Raw genomic sequence first — 25,242 nt, 5'->3', positions numbered from 1 at the left:
GTATGTGCTGCCTCACTAATATAAAGACTCATGCATTGTCTGGGGTTTGATTTATTTAGGCATTTTCTCTCTCTTAGGTTAGTTCGGCTTTTGTTGTATTTTATGTTGGAAACCTTCAATAAAAAACGATTAAAAATATATAGGCATTTTGATGATTGTTGATCTGGTTTATTGTTGTGAACCAACCTACAATCTCAATTCATTTTATTTTAATTTTTATTTAAAAGCATTTCCTTTGCTTTAGATTTTGAAATTCGTAATTGATGCAAATCAAATAAACAAATGCATAGGTCATTCTCGCCCTCTCTCTTCCTAATCTCCCTTTCCTGCAGCTTGGCTTGCTTTGGCTTGCAAATTCTGGCCCCTTTTTCTCTGCTTGCAGCCCTGTAGTAGTTGTTGCACATGCCGGGAACAGGTGGGTAGATGGACCTTCTCCACTATTGCATGGCAGGAAGTGACAGAGATGCTGTTTTTGGGTTTCCTTATTTTCCAGTTTACCAAGCTTAGTGAGGGGCGGGCTGGGGGAGGGGGCAGTACCCACTGCACTCGCAGCCAAAGCCACAAGCGGGGGGGGGGGGAGTAAGCTTGTAAAAAACAAGACTGTGCATTTTTACTGGTCTGTTTTGCAATGTGCCTGCCTTCCTTTGCTGCCCTGTTTTATATGCCCATATCCCTGGCCATAAAAGGTAAAGGGACCCCTGACCATTAGGTCCAGTTGTGGCCAACTCTGGGGTTGCAACGCTATTCTCGCTTTAATGGCCGAGGGAGCCGGCATACAGCTTCCGGGTCATGTGGCCAGCATGACTAAGCTGCTTCTGACAAACCAGAGCAGTGCACGGAAACGCCGTTTGCCTTCCCGCCGGAGTGGTACCTATTTATCTACTTGCACTTTGACATGCTTTTGAACTGCTAGGTTGGCAGGAGCAGGGACCGAGCAACGGGAGCTCACCCCGTCGTGGGGATTTGAACCGCCGACCTTCTGATCGGCAAGTCCTAGGCTCTGCGGTTTAACCCACAGCGCCACTCACATCCCATCCTTGGCCATAAAACATGTTGAATTTCCCTGCCCCCCTTTCTCTCCCCCTTAGTTTCGCGAGCTGACCTTGGGCCAGTCACCCTCTCTCAGCCTAACATACCTCGTGGGGTTGTTGTGGGGATTAAGTGAGGAGGGGGAGAACCCTGTTTGCCACCCCTGAGCTCTTTGGAGAAAGAGGGGGGAGTCTAAATATAGTGAGAACATTTTTGCACTGGAGGCTCTGCTCTTGGTTCGGCCCCTTGCCAGTGAAAGGAGCCTCCAGTTAAAAGCTTCAGGCGCCGCTGCTGCAGCCCTTTGTGCTTCGAGCGTCTTCCGAGAGTTCCCTCCGCCGCGCTTGACCAGTGGGGTCCGTCAGCGCAAAGGAGGCCCCTTCCCTTCCCGCGAATCAAATATTAATCTGCAGCCATTCAAGGAGGATGTTGCTTAAATGGCAGAACAGAGAGGCTGGGAAGCGCCTCCGGCATCCTGCAGGGCCCTTCAGTTGCGTTTATGCGTGTCCTCTGCGCAGCCTCTCCTGTCGTCCTGACATCTGCCCGCCCCTCATCTCTGCGCCTGCTGCTTCCTTCCCCCGCTTCCCTCGACTGGGTGGCAGAGAAGGCCAGCAGTTTCACGAAGGCAAAGCATTGCTGCTTCTGCAGCTGCAGGTGCCTCCCTCCTCAGATCCCTAAGCCCTTCCGCAAAAGAGCTGCCTGAGTTCTGTGGGGATTTTGATTTCTGCCTCACGTAGAGCAGCGTGACCCGGAGGAAGGGCATTTCCAGAGACTCCCTGGTTCAGATCTCACAGAGGCAGCAATGCTTCTGAGTACCAGCTGGTGGAAACCACAGGAGGGAAGAGCTGCTCTCATGCAAGGATCCTGTTTTCCAAAAGAGGTCTCTGGTTGGTGGGATAGATGGGCCCCCATTGGGCTGATGCAGCACCCAGGCTCTTCCTGGGTTCTCAGGTTGCACCTCTGCCACGGACTGCAAGGCGCTTGGGCCGGTCTCTCTCTCTCTCTCTCTCTCTCTCTCTCTCTCTCTCTCTCTCTCTCAGTGCCTTAGCTGAACCACGGACTGCTAGAAAGAATGGAGTGACAATCAACGTGTTTGCATCTCTTTCGCATACAGAGATTTGCTTCTTCCTTTTATAGATTTAGAGGGATTTCATGCACAAGTGCTGGTCTTTAAAGCAGAGGACTGAAGGTCCAAAGTAACTTTTGTCCCATGCAAAGTCTGTGGAGAGATGTCCTCAGATAGCCTGCAGTGCCAGGGCTTGGGGAAGGGCACCTCTCTCTTGCAAACAGGATCCCCTGTGACATCTCCAGGAAGGGCTGGCAGAGGCTCTTGCCTGAAATCTTAGAGAGCTGCTGCCAGTCAGTGTAGACGAGACTGAGCTAGATGGACCAATGGTGGCATAAGGCAGCCTCCAACCTTTTCAGCCCGCCCCCACCCAGCTTCTTCTCCCCAGCTCAACCCTTCAACTCTTAAGCTAACTGAAGAGGCAGGGCACTTCCAGATGGCTGTTTGTTGCAGGATCTTCAGAGGATCTAGGCATAGATGTCCAGCCCATATGTCCAGCTCCCCCCTCCCAGTGTTTAATCCAGATTTACCTTTGGGGGATGGGGGACCCAATAAGTTGTCAACAACCCACTTGCAACCTGCCTGAACAACCTGCCTCCCAAGAGCAGCCCAGAGAATATAGCCAGTGTCTCCATTGCTATGGAGGGGTCAGTTCCTTGCATCCAGGTGGGACTCAGAGAAATTCTTCCCTCCCTGTTTGTGGGCGCGTGCACACACCCACACACCCGCAGGAGCCACATAAGGAGCTCTTGACAAGACCGGCTGGTGCAGCCAGGGCGGTGATCTGTTTTGTGGCTGGCACAGCACCCTCCAGCTCCTGAGCTCAAGCGATCCTCCAGGAGAAGCTGAGTTGCAGGCCCTCTCTTGGGGCTGGTTTCGCTCTTCCCCTGAGATTTAGGTTCCCAGATGTTATACAGAATAAACTGGTGCAGACAACTCTTAAACTATGCTGGTTTGCTCCAGTTTACAGCCTCTGGGCTTGCAGTTGCCTGATTTTGTCCTAATGGGGCCTGCCAATCTGTACCCTGCTAGATTACTGAGCCCAAGAGGGTTCCCTCCATCCCTACTCCAGGAAGCCCTCCCCCCCCCCCAACATCTTTCAAGACCTGATGGAGACACCCAGCTGGAGGTTGTTTTAAGGCGACAAGGCTGCCCAGGAGGAAAACACTCCTGTCTCTCTTATTCTGAACCCCCCAGACACACAAACACAGAGAGTTTGTTTTCACGCTGACCCTAAGTGGCACAGTGTGTGGCATCAACAGCACCAATTCCTCACAAGGAGACAAATGCAACATGACACACGTGCGTAGCAGTATCTGCGGTGACACTTTGGCAGCAGATAATAAAGAGCTTGCCCTGAGGTGAGCAGATCTGGCAATGGTGTTTTGAAAAGCCTCTCTGTTAACGGACGGGCTGGTTGGGTGGCAGCAGTGGAGTCGCCTCATCTGTTCCCTTGTGTCTCCTTACTCTCCTTACGCAGGAAAGTTGGGAGGGTGTAGCAGCAGGGCCTTGTTTTCTGGGCTCTGCAAGGCTCCCTCAGATTTGGAGAAAATTGGGAGGACAATCCTGAGAAAGCTTCTGGGATCTCTTGGCTAGAGAAAAGAGGGGGGGCACTTAGAATCATAGAATCACATAATTGGAAGGGACATCTAGCCTAACCATTTGCAGTACAGGAGCCCCAGCTAAATAACCCCTGATGGATGGCCACCGGGCCTCTGCTCAACAAGCGCCCAGGAAGGAGAGCCCACCACCTTCCAAGGTCTTCTGTCCGCAAGGAGCGCTTTGTCCTTTCAGCCGTCCCAGCATGGGCGCTTCCTTACTCGGGGTCCCTCCTGTAGCTCCTCGGTCTCAGTCTGCCCCACAGGAACAAGCAGCAGTGGCTCTCTGGGGTTTGGCAGGGCATCTTCCCTGGCCTTACTTCCCTGGCCCCACTGGGGACTGAATCTGGAACCAGCAGGGGATCAGCTGCTGTGCGCCAAGGAGGCGTCTACAAAGTCAGATCTTTGCTCTGTCTTAGAATCATAGAGTTGGAAGAGACCACAAGGGCCATCGAGTCCAACCCCCTGAGTCTTAACCCACTATTGTATGTTCTGGTCAACAGCAGCTCTCCAGAAATTCAGGGAAAGTGGGGGGGGGGGTCTTTCCTAGTCTTAAGGTCTGGGTTTGTTTTGGGTTTTTTAAGGCAATATTGGTCAGCCATCGAACAAACCTGAAACTTACTTTGTGCCAATCACTTCCTCAGCTATAGAGCTGTGGCCCCACCCATTAGAGCAGAGTGGATAAGATCTCCCCAGGGAAGTTTGCCTGGTGCATTCCCTACACAGGCATTATTTTAGACATTCAACTGATTAACATTCTATGGTTTTTTAAAATATTTTTGTGGGAGGGGTTGTTGTTGGTGTGGTTTTGGTTTTGTTTTACTATGTTTTATCTGTTCTCATTTTGTGTTTTTTCTGTTGTGAACTGCCCTGGGATCTTTGGATAAAGGTGTAATACAAATTTAATATAACAACAATGAAGAAAAAGAAGAAGACCATGACTTTTTGGAATTTATTAACTGTCGTTTTGTAAGCTGCCCTGAGACCCTAACCAAGGAAGGGCAGGGAACAGATGCAACGGATAATCCAAAAGGCAGCCCCTTCCCCACTGCTCCAGTCAGCCAGGGGTGCCAGCTCAGCAGCCAGGTACAGTATGTGAGGAGCAGTCAAGGAACAGAAAGTGGTGCCCAGAGAATGAAGGGAGCGCCTCTCTTGGCACCATCTAGTTGCAGGTAGCTCATGAGAACAAGCCCCCTGCTTCTAACGACACCCGGCTCCTTTCACCCCCGGAGCCCCAATGGGCAAGATGCTTCTCTGTTTACTCTGGCAGTAGCCCAATTGCTCTGGTCGTTGAGCACGCAGATTCTCCCAGAGTTTTAATTTCTGTCAAAGCAAGGTTGTCAGTGTGAGGCTGGGCTGAGATGGAGCCATGGGCAGGGCTTCCTTGCCACTTAGTGTGTTCTCAGGAGGTTGGGAAGTTGTGTGTGAGAGAGTGAAGCAGCAGCCCTTCTTTGGAGGCCCCCATGCCAGCTTGTGTCTCTGGCACCCGCTCTGGTCCTGCCAGGAAGAGGGAGGGAGGGTGATTGCCACCTCCCTCTATTTGCCTTGAGGCTCGCAGCTCTTAGCTGTCAGCATCCAGATGAGCCCTTGCTCCTTGCTCCTTCGCTGTAGCTTGAGTTCCTTGGGAGCCAAATCGCAAGACAGGCTGACAGCTGAGCAGTGGGGGGACGGACCCCTTCCCTCCCCCTCCACAAGGGCCTCTGCAATCGATGGGGCTCCACGATTAACCCTGCCTTGTTCTCCACTTTGTAACTGATTTTTGGCACATTTTTTAAAAAAAGTATACGGTTAAAAACCAGGGTTAATTAGGTGCCCTGGCAGCTGGGCCTTGGCGGAGGCCATTGTGTGCCTGAATTTAACCGGAACTGGTTTCACAGCGTAGTCTGCTTTAATTGGTAACTGTTGTGAGTTTGGGCAGGCCGACTGCCGCCTCACGCAGGCCTAGCCAGCCTCCCAATTAGGGGCTTCCCCCTCCTCTCCCCACAGTAAGAATGCTTCAGTTGAGCCCCTGTGGGATGCCTTCCCTCCAGCCCTCTGCCGGTTAATCTGATATATACAGTGGGCTGAAATTGGTGCATCTCCTGGGAGCCGTCCTCATTAGCCCTGACTCCTGTGATGTCACGGCATGTTCACTGCTGTTGGCGAAGGTTTCCTGGCTGCAGAATGTTACTCAGAGGCAAGGGCTCTGGGGGGAGGCGCAGAGATGGAGGGTTTTGGAGGAGGGTGCGGGGAGCCTCTGCATTTTGCATCTTGAGTCCAAGTAATGTGCGTCTTGGCTGCTGGTCTGTGTAGTGTTAACCTTTTATTATGTTGCCCAAATATACTCCTCTTTCTGTTTTGGGCCAAGTGCTTTCTCTGCGTAAATGGTCGCTCCTGATCGATGCTTTCCCTGCAAGAATTTTGTTTCCCCTCAATGCCATCAGCTCCCACAGCAGCAGCTGCTTTTCCCCTGAATGGAGCTCCTTTTCACCTTCACGTGGGTGAAGCCCACCAGACAGTCATAACGATAAATAGCTGGCCGTATTAGTCCACGTCACTGAGGACAGATGTAGTCAACTCAGCGACACTTTCTGAATCACTTCCAAAGCAATCGCTGAAACGTTTTTTGGTTGGGAGAATACTTTTCGACATTGCTGAAAACGTTCCTGGAAAGTAGTGAGTCCTTGTTAGCTCAGCCCTTGTTATTGCTGCAAACCTCCTGGGCTGGGTCTTTGCAAGGGAGCTCCCAAGCATCCCTCTGGCGCCTGAGCATTCACCCCAGGGGAAGGAGGCTGCTGTGGGCATCAGCGCTTCCATGCAGCTCTCTTCTGTGACAGTGCATGTGCTCCTCAACCTGTCCAGGATACATTGCAAGTTGTCTGTGCAATCTGTGGCCGACTTCACTTGTGATGGTTGGGCCACAGTCCTAAACAGGAGTCCTGGGGGCGCAGCAATGCTTTTGAATGCCACTTGACGGAACCCATAGTGGAGGAGACAGCTCTTGTGCCCAGGTCTTGCTTGCGGGTTTCCCACAGAAGAAACCATTGTGAGAAGAGGGTGCTGGGCAAGATGGGCCCCCTTGGGCCTCATCCACCAGACTCTTCTCATGTTCTCCATATTGCTGCTGCGTTGCTACTTGAGCTGTACAATGTGAGAGTGTTCCAGATTTTGTGGGGCAGGGGCCTTGCTTTTTATATTTTGCCCCTCCGTTCCAAAGAATGTAGAGTTGCTTGGCTGGATCCAAGGAGAGATCTAGTGTACAGACCAGCATTTGGCTTCCACAGAGAGCCAGCCAGATGAGGGGGCTGTGACAGCCACAGGCCTCTCCCATTGCTGGGTCTCCATTTCCTAGAGTTACCAGAATGGTGTGAGATGCAGTCACACACTTGTGTGAATATAAAGTTGGCCTTGGTGCACTTTGGGTGTGTGCATGGGGCTTGGCCTTCCCCCACATTTAACCTTGACTTTGCCACCCTTCCTCCAGCACAGGGTGCCAAATGATGGTTGCACTCGATGACATCAAATAAACTCACAGTCCATGCCATGTAGTTCAGACTAGATGTACCAAATTAGACGTTGACGGTCCATGGGCTGGCTTGGCATCCATCAGCTCTTCCCACCCCCAGAACTTCCTTCACACACCCCAATGAAGTCGTAATATTTATTTCCCATTGCAATATTCCCAGGTCTGGGCCTAAATCTGCCTCCGAGCCAGCCTGTTGGCCAATTTGCAGGGAGCAAAACACTCGCCTTGCTGCAGGCATAATCTCATAAGCCTCTGCTGCCATCCTAATGGCTTCTCCTGCCTGCCTGCCTGCCTGCCTGCAAACCGCTCTCCCTCCAGTATAGATTCGCAGAGTAATATAAAAAGCCATCGGATTATTACTGCAGGCGATAGGTTTTCCATTTACAGTAATAAAATACTGAGGAAACAAAACAATTTAAAATTCTAATAAAATTCAAAGCAAATCTTCAGCAGCTGAGATGATTCAATTATTTAGCTGTTATTGAATGCAAAGATGGGGGATAGGGAAGAGGTTGTGGGGTTGGGAGACGGGAGGGAGGGCTGCTGGTTTGGGGTATGTTGTCCTGGGCAGTGTCTTCTGTGCCAAATAAACAGCAGGGTCACGCCAGGGAGCCAGCAGCCAGTCGTGAGAGGTGAGCATCGTGGGAGGCTGGGGCAGAGGCCACAAAGGTGTGCCATTGGCTTTTCTGGAAGGAAAGGTCAAAGCATTTTGAGGCTTTAATCTCTTCTGGAGAAACAAAAGAACAGCTTTCCCCAACAATGGCACCCTTCTACTCTTTGGCACTACATCTCCCCTCGGTTGTGCTGTCTGCGGCTGATGAGAGTTTCAGTGCACAAGAGCTGCAGGCCTCTAAACCCAGTTTCCTTTATCCATAGATTCATTCACTGCATTTCTGCCCCACCTTTTTCTCCGAGGAGCTCAGGGTGCGTGCACGGTTCTCTTCCTCCCATTTAATCCCCACAACAACCCTGTGAGGTAGGTTGGGCTGAGAGAGAGAGTGACTGGCCAGGTTTGCCCAGTGAGCTTCAGAGCTGAGTGGGGATTTGAACCCAGGCCCTAGTCTGACAATCACACCACCCCTGGCTCTCAAACCAGTGCCAGTAGGTAGTGAGAGAAGTTTTGCCCACCTGCAGAATGTTAGAATTCAGAGCCACCCAGTGAAACTGATTGGCCCTGGCTCAGGACAGAGGACAGGAAGGACTCCTTTGTGGGGCTCACATAACATTGCAGGGGGTTGGTCTAGATGACCCTTTGGGTCCCTTCTGACTCTCCAGTTCCAACTCTACAAAACATAGGACCCGTGGGGTGCAGCAGTTGAGGGTGCTGGGCCAGGGAGACCGGGGTTCAGCCCCCCACTCAGCCATGGAACTCCCTGAGCCACCTTGGGCCCGGCACTGCCTCTCCGATTAACTTACCTCACAGGATTGTTTTGAGGATAAAATAAGGAAGGAAAAGACCGATGGGTGCCACCTTGAGCTCCTTGGAAGAAAAGACGGGATATAAATGTCTTGCTGAATGAAGCTGCAGCCACACGTTGTGGTGGCTGTTAGTGTTGGGTGTGTTCACAGTGAAGTTGTATGTGGCTTGGGGGCCATTTCACAGTGCTCCCCCACTTTTCCTCACATCAGCAGGGCTTCATTGGTGTCAGATTCACCACACCAGGAGGCATTGACAGGCCAGGGCTGACTCTGCCCCAGGCCTGCTTGTCGCCATCAGAAACACATGATGCCCAAATGCACCTTCGCCTCTCCCCAAACATCCAAGAGATCTCTCGATGCCTCGTACTTCCTGGCTGGGAGGAGTGTGAGGTTGTTGAGTGGCTCAAGGGAGAGAGGAGGCCAAGTTCCCTGAAAGAAGGGCTGCAAGGGGGGGGGGCTCCCATTATGCACACACTCAGGTAGGAGCACACAGCCCAAACCCTCAGCCCCACAGAAGGTTTTCACAATAGGTCTTTGCAACTTGGCTGGTGACCCTGTCTAGCACCTGAGTTTTATAAAAAAAAGAACAGGATTTGCGTGCATCTCGGACAAAGTCATTTGAACTCAGATTAAGAGCCCTGCCCTGGAAACGGAGCAGGTGTCCAGTAAACGGCCTTGGGTGGCTTCAGAAGAGAAGTTCGGTGACTGTTTAACAAATGGCACCAGCAAAATGACTTTTCTGCCTAAATTTGGCTGCTGAAACGAAGAAGGCAAACCAGGTGCAGGTTTTTGTATGAAAGGGCTCCGCGCTCAGTTCAGTTCCAGTGTTGCAAACCCTTTGCTCAGAGGCAGCCTTTTCTTCCCTTCTCACTGGTCTGTGATCAGTAGGTTTTGGGATCTGGCAAGACAGAAGTGGGCTCAGCCCTGCCCTGCCCAATCCAGATTTCTCCCCCCCCCCCCAGGGTACAGCGTTTTCCAGGCCATAAGACTGTAGAGTTGGAAGGGACCCCAGAGTCATCTAGCCCACCCCCCTGCCATGGCGTTTCTGAAGCCCCTCTGCCCGCACGCACCGTGCCCTGGCCTTGGCTTTAGTCAGCGCTCAGCCGGAGCAGATGGCAGCAGCCTCCACGGAGGAGCACCTGGTGCCTGGGCCAGAGAAGGGCTTGGCTGTGCAGCCGCTGACAGCTCTGCTTGCAAGAGGAGAAGGGGTGAGGGAAAGGGCAGGCCGTTGGTGCTGGCAACCGCGGCTGCGTGTCAAGGCGAGGCTGCCTTTGCATGACGGGTGACGGGGTGATTGGGGAGAGTAATTACGGCCCGTTAGAAAGCAGTAATTACTGCAGGGAGGGAGAGGCGCTTGCCAGCGGAGTGCAGGAGTGCGCCAGGAACCCTCTCGGAAATTGGTAGCTCTATAATTTTCCCAGTGGGGGTTCGCTGCGTCACCCTGAGATGTGACAACACATGGAATTTGCAGCTTGTCACAGCGAGCCCAACTGGTGTTCAGGCGGTGACACAGCCTCTCTCCCTGACCCCCCACCCCCCACCCTTGATCTGGGAGTGATCTTCCAGGGGCTGCTTGGTGTGTTTCCTGCGCTTGACTCACGGTGGCAGAAGGCTGGCACCCAGTCTGGCTTGTGCCAGGGCAGGTGGGCACTGCAGCCCATGCTCAAAAGGGCATCAGTTGCTGCATCAGGTGCAGGAGAGGAGCTTCCTGGGAATCTGTGTCTGTATTTTAAGGAATCAGGAGCAGGTGGAGCCCCTTGTGCATGTGTGGGGAGAGCTTTGGTGGCCCCTCGGGAGCAACTGACGGTCAGAGGGGCAGCCCTTCAGTGCCCTTCTCAGTACTGTATCCCTCCCTCCTGAAGGCTAGGGAAAAGCAAGCTAAATTATGCAAGTCAGTAAAGAACTATGGAATAAATTATGCAAAATCAGAGGAATTAAAGACATAATTTATTCAGGGTCATAGGGTTCAGCTCTTTTTGGCCCAGGATTTGGATAGCCTGGGAGTAGAATGTTAATAGCTTTTAGCCTGGGCGACACACGACCCCAGCTTGAAATCCCATTGAAGTCAACGGGGATTTGAAAAGAGGGAATAAGTGCACAGAAGAGTTTGCATGAATAATCTTCACAATCCAGGCCCCAAACAGGGAGCCATGCACCCCAGCGAATGAAGCCTGCAGAGCAAATGAACCCAAGCTGCTTGTTTGGGGAGGCCAGGCACCTCCGTGGTTCAGGTGTGGCTCTGCGGCTGTTGCTCACCAGCATTGTGACACAGAGCAGGAGAGCGGTTTGTGCAGTCCCTGCCTCTGCAATGGGCAGGTCGCAGTGGCCGCAGCCGGTCTCTCCTCCTCCGTGCTGGGGAGGCCTACTTGCCCTCCTCTGGCTGTGGGGCTCAGAAGCGCTGGAACAGCACAGCTGGATCCTGCAGGGCACCATGGAGCTTGACCTTGCAGGCACTCGCCCCGCTGCCCCCACCTCCAGACGGGAACCTTTCCCGCCAGCCCTCTCACTGGGAGCCATTTTCATTAGGGATTCTGCGAGTGTCACCAGTTAATTAGCGTCATGTTAATTGAGTATTTGCCATGCTTCCTCCTCCAAGGACAGCCGCGCTAGCATGGAGGGGAATGCAGATGTGTTGTCCGGAGGGTGGTTGGGGTGGCAGCCGACCTTGTCCTCCTCTAGCCCTGGATCCCGGCAGCAGCCAGACCACAGGGCAGACCCCCATCCGGGCACTGCCCTTGGGTAGTCCACAGTGTGGCAGGGCATTCCTGCAGGGTGAGCCCTTGGGAGAGATGACACAGAGAGCTTGGCTCCTCTGGAAGATGTTTAGGGCTCCTGGGGCTCTAGGCAATGTCTCTTTTGTGTTGTTTGCTCTGCCCAACAGAGCAGGGATACTGAGGCATAACAACTTCTTCACACGGCACATCATTAGACTATGGAACTCCCTCCCACAGGAAGTGGGGATGGCCACCAGCTTGGTTGGCTTTGAAAGAGGATGAGGCAAAAATCACGGAGGAGGAGAGGGCTCTGGAAGGCTATTAGCCAGGGTGGTCATGGTTTGCTTCCAGGGTCCGAGGCAGTTGCTGGAAGCAAGGGAGGCAAGAGTGTTGCTCTTGCTTGCAGGATTCCCTTAGAGGATGGGCTGCTGGCCTCATCCAGCAGGTGCTCTTTTGATGTTCAGGCCAGGGGCCCACCAACTCCAGCATCCTGTTCTCACAGGTGCCTGAGGGAAGCCTGCAAAGAGGACCCGGGCACAAGAGCGCTCTCCCCTCCGGCACTGCTGCCTCTGACGATGGAGGCAGAACATAGCCATTGTGGCCAGTAGCCCAGAATCCAAACAAGCCCCAGGTGCGTGTCGGGAAAGTGCAGAATGCAATTGCCTGAGAATCTCCACTTGCCTTACTTGAAGAGAACACAGTTCTTGCCCTTTTAGGGGTTGGGAAGGTTTGCTTGGGTGCTGTGGGCAATGCCTGCTGAGAAGGAAGGGGGGCAGCAGTCAAGGGGTGGGACTTCACTGCCATGCGTTCCTCCTCCCATGGGATGGCGGCAGCGGCATCCTGCTACTGCGAATTGTTGCTTGTAATTATCTTTGTACCCTTAATGTGCATGGTGACAAGAAGACCTCAAGGAGGTTACTGTGTTTGGATTTTGACATTGGAAAAGCAGTCGAGAGATGGGAGGAGACGAGGTCAGGAGGAGGGTTCGAGTTCAGCGCACTGAAGATTATTTGCAAATAAGGGATGCAAGAGGGCAACCTTCTCCAGCCAGGTGCCCCCCAGATGTCGGCCCCAGCCAATCGGACCATGCTCCCACCCTGAGGACTTTGGCATGTGCCCACAGGAGCTAACTCCTAGGGGCCGAGGTCCCTTCACCCCCCCCCCAAAAAAATTGAGGGCGCCAGCCACCCCTAGTTAATAGGCATTGCCATTCAAATGGTGTGCATGTGACGTGTCATATTATGTGGGTTAGGGCTTACCTGAACACCCCCCCCCCAATATTTTATTCAAGCTGGCACCCCTGTGGAAAAGGTGGCTTGGAGGATGAGAGGGAGGTGGAACTGGCCAGCCGTCATCTCTGTGATCAGATCAGCCTCTCTTTCCTGCTCCCTGGCCCTCCCTACTGCAGTCCACAAGCACATGGGCTGGTGTGGTGCAGTCCTGGGAAAGGCCAGGGTTCAAACCCTCCCTCAGCCGTGAAGCCCACTGGGCCTCTCTCTCAGCCTGAGCTACCTTGTTGTGCAGATAAAATAGGGGGGGCATGTACCTAGACACCCTGAGCTTCTTGGAAGCAATTAAGAAGCAAGTCTTTCTTTGGCCTGCCTCTGGGGGGCTCCTCTGGGAGGCCTCCCTTCCCCATCGGCCTGTGTTGTGTCTGCAGCCGCAGAACCTGCCTAGCCTAGACAGACAGACAGACAGGCTATTTTCCTCCCTAAGTGATAGGCTTAGCTGGGCCTTTGGGGTAGACTATTGACGAGATATTGGCAGCCAAGGATCAAGTGGCAGCTGGATGTCCTGGGCTATATTTGTCTTGCTGGCTCGTGATACGGCCGTAATCCTCACAGAGAGCGGTCAGGGTGAAGACACCAAGACGTGTCTTGCCTTGGAGGCCTCCAAAAGCTCTGAGGGTCACCGGCTCCGTTCCCAAAGGCAGGTGCTGCTGGGCGGGCCAAGGGGCAGGTGTCAGCTCCCGGCTTTGGAGGGGCCCTTGAGCAAAATGCTCAGCCTCCTCTGCAGCAGATGCCTGGCCATGCCAACCCTTGGCGCCAGCCCTGCAAGGTGGGCCCTTCAGCAGCTGTCCAGGTGCTGCAAGCGGCTCTCCCACGAAATCATATAATCATAGACCGGTGGAGTTGGAAGAGACCCCACCGGTCATCTGCTCCAACTATTTGTCTTGAGCATAAGGCACTGATATTGAGGAAGGCCGTCTCTGAATATGGGCGACGTGTTCACTTATCACGGTTAATAACAGACCCCTCCTCCAAGAAAGAGTTCTGCCTCTCCTCTTTTGAGAGGGGCCACTGGATGCCTCTGCTCACAAGCAAGTCGTAGGGTCATCAAACATTCCTTGCTATTGCCTCCCAGAACCTGGTGCTCTTATTTATCTATTTCGGAAGATTAATGCACTTAAAGCCATTTCCAAAGAGAATAAAACAAGAAAATTAGCAGTAAAAACAAAACATTTGAAAGATAGAATCAGCAATAAACTAAAAATAGATTAAAAGATACATCAGCATTCTACATGTCTGGGTGGGTTTATCTAAACAAGGATGTTATTTAGCAGGCTCCGAAAAGAGTTCAGCGAAGGCAGGGAGTTCCAAAGTGTGTGGCTGCTGCCACATTAGAAGATTGATTTCTAACAAATTGGGAACGTGTGTTATGTGGCACCTCAGATCAAAGTGGGCATATTCGGGGTAAGGCAATCTTGCAGGTAAACTGATCCCCAGTTGTTAAGGGGTTCACGTTTTAATAGGAGCCCCTTGCACTGGGCCCAGGGGCACATTGGCAACCAGGGCAGCTCTCTGAGTGCAGGTGTTGTACACAGACAGGATTTAGCTTGTCATTCCATGCTAAGAGCTGCCAAGAGACAGAGGAAGTTGATGGTTCTGAGTCAGAACCTCAGTTGTTCTGTTGTGTTGTATTGGGTGTTTTTTCTTCTTCTAATATATGTTTATTGATTTTTTTTTCAAAATGGCAACAAACAATAACAAAGAAGCAGAGGACAAGGACTGTGTGGAGCACATTATTGAAGTTGGAATAAAATGAACTGAAGGTTCAGGACACTTGTGCAAACGTCATAATAAAATAGATTCTGCTAAGGGATATTGGGCTGCCCTGCATGATGACATTTGCTGAGAGAAAGACAGTGGAAATGTGTCCCTGTTAATTCTCTTCAACCTCCAAGCGGTTTTCAGTACAGTCAACCATGGTATCCTTCTGGAGCGGCTCTCCAAACTAGGGGTGGCTGGCACGGTGTGACTTGGGGAATGCTTTTCAGCCCCGTGGACCTTCAATGTAGGGTTCCGCAGGGCTCAATCCTATCCCCCATATTGTTTAACTTCTACATGAAACCGCTGGGTGGGGTTATCTGGAGGATTGGAGTACATTGTCAGCAGGATGCTGATGACACTCAGCTCTGTTTCTCCTTTACATCTGCAGTGGAAGTGCTGGACTGAATGAGAGCCAGCAAAGTGAAGCTCAATCCAGATAAGACGGAGGCACTGTTAGTGGGTGGTTCCCTAGACCAGATGGGTGGGAGATCACTTGCTCTTGATGGGGTTACACTTACTCTGAGGGAGCAGGTTCGTAGCTTGGGGGTCCTCTTGGATCCTCGAGGCTCAGGTGGCCTCAGTGGCCCGGAGTGCCTTCCATCAGCTTCGGCTGGTGGCCCAGCTACGTCCCTATCTGGACAGGGACAGCCTAACTACTGTTCTCTATGTTCTGGTAACCTCAAGGTTAGATTACTGAAATGCGTTATAAGTAGGGCTTCCTCTGAAGATGGTTCGGAAGCTTCAGATGGTGCATAAATTTGGTGGCCAGGTTGCTCACCAGAGCAAGACGGTTTGAGCACATTACACCAATCCTGGTCCAACTGCACTGGCTACCAATTAGTTTCCGGGTCCAATTCAAAGTGCTGGTTTTGACCTATAAAGCCTTAAACAGCTCAGGACCGCAAGACCTCAAGGACCGTCTCTCTCCATATAACTGACCTGGACCCTGAGATCCTCCTCCTCCACAAGAGGCACGGAGGGTGGCAACATGAGAACAGGACCTTTTCTGCAGTGGCTCCCCGTCTGTGGAATGCTCTCCCCAGGGAGACTCTGGCGCCTTCATTATACACCTTTAGGCGCCAGGCAAAAACGTTCCGCTTTAACCAATCCTTTGGCTGATTGGCACCCGATGCCCTTTTAAATGTGTTATGGGAGTGGGGGTTATTGGGTTGTTGTTGTTCTTATTTATATGTCAGGGAACTGACATCAGAGCGAGAGGCGGAGGCAGGGCTCCAGAACGATTCCGGAGAGGGGACCAGCAGGGGGGAAGGAATTCAGCGCAACACCAGTAGAGAAGGGAGGGAGATGGAGGAATTGGAGACTGGTCTCCAAGACCCTGCATCAGAGACTAGTGGAGAGAGCGCTGGCACACCCCTGCCTTCCCCTTACTTGCGCAGACGAGTTCCGCGCAGGGAAAATAGGAGGAGACTTGGCGTCAAACAGCTCTTATGCTGGAAAAGGTTCAAGAAACGGCCACTTACAGATTCTGCAAGCGACTGACCGGCCACGGAGTGTGGGCTGTCAGCCAAGGCATGGTGAACCAGGCAATCGGACTCAACTAGCAGGCAACTTACGCACAAGTAACCCCTTACAACCATTACATTATATTACGTATTTTGTGGATTTTTTATCTTGTAACTTTATGGCTGGACAGTTTTATCCTAACGTATCTCCTTATATGTTTTGTTAACTCTGTTGTGTTCTAATCCATGTATACAGTGCAATTTTTATATGCCAATAAAAGAGATTGATAGATAATTTTATGTTGTGAACTGCTCAGGATGAAGGGTGGTGTGGAAATTTAATAAATGTAATAATTAAAATCATAAACAGAACATTAAAAACAAGCAAACCCACCATAGCACCTTGAATTGGCTACTCGTATTAAGTTGACACCACAGTTGACAATCTGGGGCTCTTCTGGAGGGTCATAGAATCATAGAGTTGGAAGAGACCACAAGGGCCATCGAGTCCAACCCCCTGCCAAGCAGGAAACACCATCAGAGCACTTCTGACATATGGTTGTCAAGCCTCTGCTTAAAGACCTCCAAAGAAGGAGACTCCACCACACTCCTTGGCAGCAAATTCCACTGTCAAACAGCTCTTACTGTCAGGAAGTTCTTCCTAATGTTTAGGTGGAATCTTCTTTCTTGTAGTTTGGATCCATTGCTCCATGTCCGCTTCTCTGGAGCAGCAGAAAACAACCTTTCTCCCTCCTCTATGTGACATCCTTTTATATATTTGAACATGGCTATCATATCACCCCTTAACCTCCTCTTCTCCAGGCTAAACATGCCCAGCTCCCTTAGCCGTTCCTCATAAGGCATCGTTTCCAGGCCTTTGACCATTTGGGTTGCCCTCCTCTGGACACGTTCCAGTTTGTCAGTGTCCTTCTTGAACTGTGGTGCCCAGAACTGGACACAGCACTCCAGGTGAGGTCTGACCAGAGCAGAATACAGTGGCACTATTACTTCCCTTGATCTAGATGCTATACTCCTATTGATGCAGCCCAGAATTGCATTGGCTTTTTTAGCTGCCGCGTCACACTGTTGGCTCATGTCAAGTTTGTGGTCAACCAAGACTCCTAGATCCTTTTCACATGTACTGCTCTCAACCCAGGTGTCACCCATCTTGTATTTGTGCCTCTCATTTTTTTGGCCCAAGTGCAATACTTTACATTTCTCCCTGTTAAAATTCATCTTGTTTGTTTTGGCCCAGTTCTCTAATCTGTCAAGGTCGTTTTGAAGTGTGATCCTGTCCTCTGGGGTGTTAGCCACCCCTCCCAGTTTGGTGTCATCTGCAAATTTGATCAGGATGCCTTTGAGTCCATCATCCAAGTCGTTGATAAAGATATTGAATAAGACCGGCTCCAAAGCAGAACCCTGTGGCACCCCACTAGTCACTCTTCTCCAGGATGAAGAGGAACCATTGATGAGCACCCTTTGGGTTCGGTCAGTCAGCCAGTTACAAATCCACTGAGTGGTAGCATAGTCAAGACCGCATTTTACCAGCTTCTTTACAAGAATATCATGGGGCACCTTGTCAAATGCCTTGCTGAAATCAAGGTAGGCTACATCCACTGCGTTCCCTTCATCTACCAGGCGTGTAATTCTGTCAAAAAACGAGATCAGGTTAGTCTGACATGACTTATTTTTCAGAAATCTATGCTGACTATTGGTGATCACAGCATTCCTTTCTAGGTGCTCACAGACTGTTTGCTTAATGATCTGCTCCAGAATCTTCCCTGGTATTGATGTCAGACTGACTGGGCGGTAATTATTTGGGTCCTCTCTTTTCCCCTTTTTGAAAATAGGGACAACATTTGCCCTCCTCCAGTCTGCCGGGACTTCGCCTGTTCTCCAGGAATTCTCAAAGATGACTGCCAGTGGTTCTGAGATCACATCTGCCAGTTCTTTTAATACTCTTGGATGCAGTTCATCTGGCCCAGGAGATTTGAATACATCTAGACTAGCCAAGTATTCTTGTACTATCTCCTTAGTTATTCTGGGCTGTGTTTCCTCTGCTGAATCATTTGCTCCAAATTCTTCAGGTCGGGCATTGTTTTCTTTATCGGAGAAGACTGAGGCAAAGAAGGCATTGAGGAGTTCAGCCCTTTCTGTGTCCCCCGTTTGCATTTCCCCATCTTCTCCTCTGAGTGACCCTACTGTTTCTTTGTTCTTCCTTTTGCTACAAACATACCCATAAAAGCCTTTTTTGTTGCTTTTAACCTCTCTAGCAAGCCTGAGTTCATTCTGTGCTTTAGCTTTTCGGACTTTGTGTCTACACGTGCTGGCTATTTGTTTGAATTCCTCTTTGGTGGTTTCCCCCTTTTTCCATTTTTTGTACACATCCTTTTTTAACCTTAACTCAGTTAAAAGTTCTTTAGATAGCCACCCTGGCTTCTTTAGGCACCTTCCATGTTTCCGTCTCATTGGTATTGCCTGAAGTTGTGCTTTTACTATCTTCCTCTTAACAAACTCCCAGCCATCATGAACTCCCTTTTATTACTGTCCATGGGATCTCACCCAGCACTTCCCTAAGTTTTATGAAGTCGGCTTTCTTAAAGTCAAGAAATTGAGTCCTAGTATGCTTGGCTGCTCCTTTCCGCTGTATAGTAAACTTCAGAAGAGCATGATCACTCGCGCCTAATGATCCTTCCACTTCTACCCCACTAACCAGGTCATCAACATTGGTTAGGACCAGATCTAAAATGGCTGTTCCTCTTGTTGCTTCTCCCACTTTCTGGACAATGAAGTTGTCTGCAAGACCAGTGAGGAATCTGTTTGACCTTATGCTCTTGGCTGAGTTTGACATCCAACAAATATCCGGGTAATTGAAGTCCCCCATTACTACTATCTCCCTTCCTTTTGCATGCTTGGCCATCTGTTCCAGGAAGGCATCATCTATGTCCTGCCTTGTTCCCAACGGATTCAAGGTGGCTTATAAATAAAATCAAAACAGCTGGAAAAAACCACACAGGAATAGAATTAAAACTATATACACACGATCTATTAAAACACTACAAATCATAACAATAGAAACATTGCAGCACCAATTCTTTCCTTAAAAACAGCCTAATCCTGAAAGTCTGTTGAAATAAGAAAGTCTTATTCCACAAGGAGGGAGCCAGTCTAACCTCTCCAAGGAGGGAGCTCCAAAGTCAGGGAGCAGCCACCACCGAGAAGGCCCTCTCCTGTTTCAGTCACTTTCAGTGGCCAGGCAGTTAATCCTCGGTCCAGGGCCAGAGATGGGTTTCTTAGTACAAAAGGGTCCCCAGGGTTTTATGCAGGGGCCTTTGATACTCAGGGGATGCAAAACGGATGTGCAGAGCACTGAGCTGCCACCCTTTTCCAGGGACACCAGGAATTTATGTGATTATTTATAGCAGCTTCCCCCCTCCCTGGTGCTTTACAAATATGTTTGTCTCCTGTCAACACTTCCCTGCTGATTGGGGCTGAGGAGATGTTGGTGCAAACCATCTTTGAGGCGTGGCATTTGAGAAAGCCACTTAAAGTCCATGCTTCTGAGATGTTGCCAGCCAGAGCTTGAAGGCAGCAACTTTCCCCTGCTTTGATATCCCTGGCACCTGGTTTTTCTGAGGTAGACTGCCTGGGAAGCAGAAGGCTTTATCCTTCGTTATCACAACTCATAGCTCTTGAGAGACCAAGAAGGCTGATCCTTCCCAAAGGATCCTGGGACAGTTGGCTGTGTAGATCAGTGGTGCCCAAAGAGGGTGGTGGGATTACCGGGGGGGGGGGGGTTCTAAGAGGCAAGAGGGTGGCAGGGGGCACTGAAGGTGTAAATGGCTGTCAGGCTTGGAAAAGTTGCCATCACTGGATCAAGTTCATCAGTTTTCTTGATTTAGTTTCCATTGGATTTTCAGCAAATCCTTAGCGGGTTGTGCAGACTACTGTTCTGAACAGGGGCTTTTTGTAGGATAGGGGGTTCTGGGGAGGAGTTTATGGAACCAGAAGCACGGGGGGGGCTGGGGGAAAGGGAACCCCTGGTTCAAATGCAGCCGTGGATCTAGCTCATTCTTAGCTCTCCAGGTTAAAATGGGTGAGCATTTGGACACCCCCCCCACACACCTATTTGGGCTTCCTGGTTTTCCAGGCTGTGGCAGCAGGACACAGCTAGGGCGGATCTGCCGTCCTCAGAACAACAGCAGGACTTGTCCATTTGTGCTTCACTTGAGCAGCTGCCCCTCCCCCAGTCCATTAATCGCAGGCTTCCATTAAAACCCACCGCAGCAGGTCGTTTGAGAAGCGAGGCAAATGGGTTCACTGGCCATTTCCCCATTACATTAATGTTATGGGCTTTTTACAGGTGTCTTAAATAGACATTGTTATTAACGAGTCTATTAAGTCAATTAAAACCCAGTCCTTTGAGCTGGATTTAATGTAGCCACTGGGAGAGATTGGGGGGAGGGGGCTAGAGGTATTTTTGGTTTCCTGCCATGGTATAAGGAGCAGCCGGCCACTGTAGTTTGTTTCTGCTCCTCTGCTGCCTGCCTGCCTGTCTGTCTGTCTGTCTTTCTTTCTTTCTTTCTTTCTTTCTTTCTTTCTTTCTTTCTTTCTTTCTTTCTTTCTTTCTTTCTTTTTCTTTCTTGTGTCGTGTCTCACATCCGTCTTTGGAGATAGGCCTCTCCATTCCTGGGAACCAACTTTTCATTTTCATTATTATTATTATTACTGTTATATATTGCATATATATCGCACCTTTTTCTCCAAGGAGCTCAGGGGGGCCTGCATGGCACTCCCCTCCTCGATCCCCATAAAAACCCTGTGAGGTTGGTTAGGCGAAGAGGCCAAGCAAGGATTTGAACACATGCATCATGGAATACAAAGCTGCTTTTAAACCCCCCGGCCTCTTGTGCCGGCGGGAGGGAGCCGGGTGCCGAGGCAGAGCAGCAGCACAGGCCAGGAGGCCAGTGTGTCCCTCAGGTCTGCCTCCCTCCCTTGGCGAGCAGGAGACGGTCAAAGCCCAGAGAAAGACTTGGCATGTTGTTTTTAAATGACTTGGTAGCAGCTCTCCCCTTTTTTCCGCCCTCTCTCAGAGGCAGCCTTTTCAAACACCTAATTTATTCCATCTATTAGATAGATTTTGTAGATTTAATCATTTTCACAGTTGGTGGCTCATTGGATACTCAAGATAAACTCCAAATGAAAGTATAATGGGAACGACAAATGAGTTTTTGCACCAGAAATAGCAGAAACTTGCTCAAGAAGGGAGTTTGAGAGGAGCAAAATATATATAATTTCTCCTTCCGCCCCCCCCCCCACCCCTTCTTGGCGCTGCCTTTTGCTGACTACAGTAGGTTACTACAGTTAATTTCGCCAGTTTTGTTCATCTGTAAAATTGCATAAAAGTGACATTTTTGTGCTCATTATAAGAAGTGCTGATTTATAGCTGGTAAATGGAATCCCCCTCCCTCTTGTGTGTGTGTGGAGCTCTCATAGTAGCGTAAAGCACCCATGAAATTGCTTGTATAATGTAGTTTAAATCCAATCTCCGAGAGAGATTCCCTCCCTCCCCCCTCCTTGGCTAAGGAGATGTTTCCTCTCCCCACACCAAGTTTATTTAGGCTGCTTGGAGAATGAAGGGGGGGCGGGTCGTGTGTTTCTTTTGGTTGCTGTGGTCCATTTCAGAAGAGTGAGCCAGCTACTCATAGAAATGTGGAATTGGAAGGGACCCTGGAGGGTCATCTCCTCCACCCCCTGGACCACCGGCCAGGCTGACGGGGGCTGGCGTGGTCAGAAGGACGGATCTGCCGTATATGTAATACAAAAAGGGCAAAGCACATTAAAAGTATCTGGAGGTTTCAGTCCTTCCTGAAGTCACAAATTAGGCACAATCTTCTCCATTATCCCAGAGTGAGGGGCACCAAGCTTCCAGCGTAAGATTTTGGGCTGTTTCCAGCTGAGTTGCAATAAGTGTTTAAACTGATTCTTCTGACAATATGTTGACATTGGTATCATCCGAAAATATTTGGCAACATTAATTTTTGACAAGCAATAGTTGGTTTACGGAGAGAATAAACCAATTTTGAAGGTGTTTTTTTAAAAAGCAGTTTATTCGCGAAAGAAATAGGCGAATGCCCACTTAACGCTGCTGCCTGCCTTTTTGTGTCCTAGGTGAAGTCATGGCTCCCCTGCATTCCCCACGATACCCCAGCCCAGCTGAACTGGACGCCTACGCGCAGAAAGTGGCCAACAGCCCCCTCACCATCAAGATCTTCCCCGCCAACATCAGGGTCCCACAGCACAAGCACCTTAACCGGACAGTGAACGGGTACGACACGACGGGGCAGCGCTACAGCCCCTACCCTGTGCACGCCAGCGGCTACCAGGGACTGCTGGCCATCGTGAAGGCTTCCTCCTCCTCCTCCAGCAAAGGCGTGGTGAAGAGCACGGAGGGCAAGCGGACTAAGATGTCCCCTGCCCACCTGGCCGTTGCCCCCTACCCTGTGACCAGCACTTTAGCCCCAGGGCCCTCCTGCGCAGCGCAGCTGGGCTACCACAGCAGCCAGAAGCAGATGGAGGCCCCCGCGGCCCCCAACGTCACGGTAGCCACCTCAACGATCCCGCATGCTGGCAGGAGCCTGGCGCTGCCCCAGTCCAACCTGCCCTCCATCCAGAACATCATTTTCCAGATCAATCAGCAATGCCAGGCGCAGGCCAGCCAGCCGCTGTGCCAAGGGGTAGTGGTAGCCAACCCCAGCCCCGCCAAGCACGGCGCCGCCACCGCCGCCGGATTTGCCACCATGGCGACGGTGGGTGCAGCCGTGGCATACGCGGGTGCCGTGCTGCCTGACTGCCGCAAGGGGGCTGAGCTGGTGGCAGGCTCCCACCTTGGTGCCAAGGCCAGCCTCTACCCCGACGGCATGGACTACCTGCTCTGGCAGCAGCAGAAGCCGCCGCAGCAGCAGCAGCTACGCATGTACAGTGCGGGCAGCGGGGGTGGGGGCGCCGTCAGCAAGTCCCCTGAGGTGTGTGCCGGGGTCCTGCGTGCCTATCCCATGACGGGCACGGCCGACAAGGTGAGCTCGTCCCCGTTGAACTGTGTGGGCATGCACGGGAACTTCTCAGTGGGGCAGTACTTTGCTCCCCCCTGGAACAGCATCCTGGTCACTCCCAACAGCGACTGCTACAACCCCCCGGAGCTGGCCAATGGGCACCGCGAGCTGGGCGTCCAGCCCTCGGACGGGCTGCCCAGCTTGCCCAGCAAGACGCTCTGCAATACCTCTGTCCTCAGCAGCAGCCTGCAGTCGCTGGAGTATCTCATCAACGACATCCACCCTCCCTGCATCAAGGAGCAGATGCTGGGCAAGGGCTACGAGACGGTTTCCGTGCCGCGGCTCCTGGACCACCAGCACGCCCACATCCGCCTGCCCGTCTACAGATAGGAGCCACCGGCACTCTGCTCTGAACCTGGAGGGCAAACCGCTTCAGCTACGGACCCCCCTTTCCCCCTGCTTTGCCCTCCCCAGTGCCGCCAGGGCCCAGACAGCTGTGGCGAGCAGGGGCCCCGAGGAACGCAGGCAGAGGCAGGCAGCAGCATCCAGAGACTTGCTGGGATCATAGAGCTTCGGTTGTGCAACCGGCTGCCCTGGGATGGAGGAAATTGCTTGTCTATATAGCTCAGAAGTTTTTGTTTCTATTTCTTCAGAATGTGAACAGGGAGATGCTGTCCAATTTTGCTGCTAATCCAGGGAGAGAAGGCTTCGCTCTGTGTGTGTGTGTGTGTGTGTGTGAGAGAGAGAGAGAGAGAGAGAGAGAGAGAGAGAGAGAGAGAGAGAGAGAGAGAGAGAGAGAAGGGGCGTGTGAGTATGAGTCTGTGACCAGTTGGATTTGCATGTGGAGGGGTCCCTTTCCCTTCTCCCAGAAAGAAGTTTCTGTCCTGTGCTGAGTTCAAGTGGGAGCTTTACGTGCATCACGGTGAGGGGGTGGGCGGGAGTGGATCGAGCCCCTTCCCCAGCCTGCTCCTAGGCATCCAGGTGGCTTAGTTGTGTAGCTTTGCCTACTTTCTAGTTGAAGTCTGTAACTTGCACTGTTTCGATTTAAAGCTAATAATTGGGGAAAGGTGTGAAGCCTATTTAAGGAAGGAAGAAGAAAACACTTGAAAAAAACTTGAAGAGACTTTTTTGTTCTGTTTTAGTTGAATCTACTGTACATTTCTGCGTTTGGCTGCTACACAACGGAGTCCCTCTGCCCTATGTCAGCATAGCCCTAGGGGATTTTTAAAAATTAAAACCTTACATTTTATTGTTATTGTTATTAATATTAATATTATTTTTAACGGCAATATTGCATTGCCTCTTTTTGTCTGGGAAGCCAGCCTACTCAGCCAGGAAGTTGTGCTAGAAAGAATGAGAGGCCATATTGGAAGGATTGCCCCCCCCCCCCCGTTGGCCGTTCATTTTGACTATTTCTGTCTCTTTCAAGCCCACCTGTGTTGCACCTGCCTGCGGGTGCACAATTTGAAAGGGCAGAGTGCAGGAAAGAAACTAATTTACCTCTGAAATGTCACAAGCAGAAGACTTGCTCCATTTTTGTTTCTCCCAAAAAGTTAATGGAATCGGACCCACAAGGGCCCATGTGACGTCATGCAATAGGTCCCCCTGCAGCTTGGCTTGTGGCTCGTGGGTTTTGCATTAGGCTGGACCCAGGTCTAAATCAGGTCAGAAGCGTGGCTGGGCGGCGGGACAAGTGGGGTTCGTAAATGATTTCAGAAGAATTGGAGGTGAGCGTAGATTTCTCCTCAGCCCAGCCAGTGTCGTGTCCATTACACAACAACTCCTCACTTCCATCTGCTCTGATCAAGTTGCAGGAGCCTTATGGGTTCTCAGGCAACACATGCGGCTTCGTTGTTGGCAGTGTCTACTGTTAGAGAGGCAGGTTGCAGCTGAGAGGAGGAGGACTAATCCCATTGAATGCATCCAGTGTGTTGTGTTTAGTTTTTCTTTCCAGCATATTATAATTTGCTTACTTTAATTTCCTTTTTTTAAAAAAAGAATTCTCCAAAAATATTCCTTCTGCTCTTGTCATTCAACCCATGTAATTTATGTTTTAATAAGTTTTATTCAAGGGACCTGCTTTGCGGGAATCACAGAGGAGTTTCCTCCCTCCCCACTGTTTAAAAGAAGGAAAAAATAAGAGTGGCCCAAAAGGGGTTGTGCTCTGAATATAGAGGTACTGTGTCCTTAACCACCTGTTCCAGCACTAAGTGCATTTACAAATCTCTGAGAATGTGTTTTTTATATGAAAAAGTGACCATTATATTCTACTGTGAGAAGTGCATTGTGCACTATATTGTTTTAAAAATGAGAGAAAACAAAAAGTTGGAAAAAAAACAGCAAACGATG

The 25,242-nt window shown here is 50.9% G+C and overlaps 1 protein-coding gene across 1 annotated transcript in view; it reads left to right on the top strand.

Annotated features, from left to right (window-relative positions):
• FAM222A (family with sequence similarity 222 member A) overlaps positions 1-25,242 on the top strand; it is an 88,345-nt gene extending 63,103 nt beyond the window's left edge. The window contains exon 3 of the mRNA XM_081884623.1: positions 22,013-25,242. Within this exon, the coding sequence (XP_081740749.1) occupies positions 22,013-23,283 (1,271 nt within the window). The 3' untranslated portion in view covers positions 23,284-25,242. The remainder of the gene's footprint in view (positions 1-22,012) is intronic.

Source organism: Podarcis melisellensis (genome assembly GCF_964234715.1).
Source record: "Podarcis melisellensis genome assembly, chromosome: 13".
NCBI classification, from domain to species: Eukaryota; Metazoa; Chordata; class Lepidosauria; order Squamata; family Lacertidae; genus Podarcis; species Podarcis melisellensis.
This window is presented reverse-complemented; position numbering and strand designations above follow the sequence as displayed.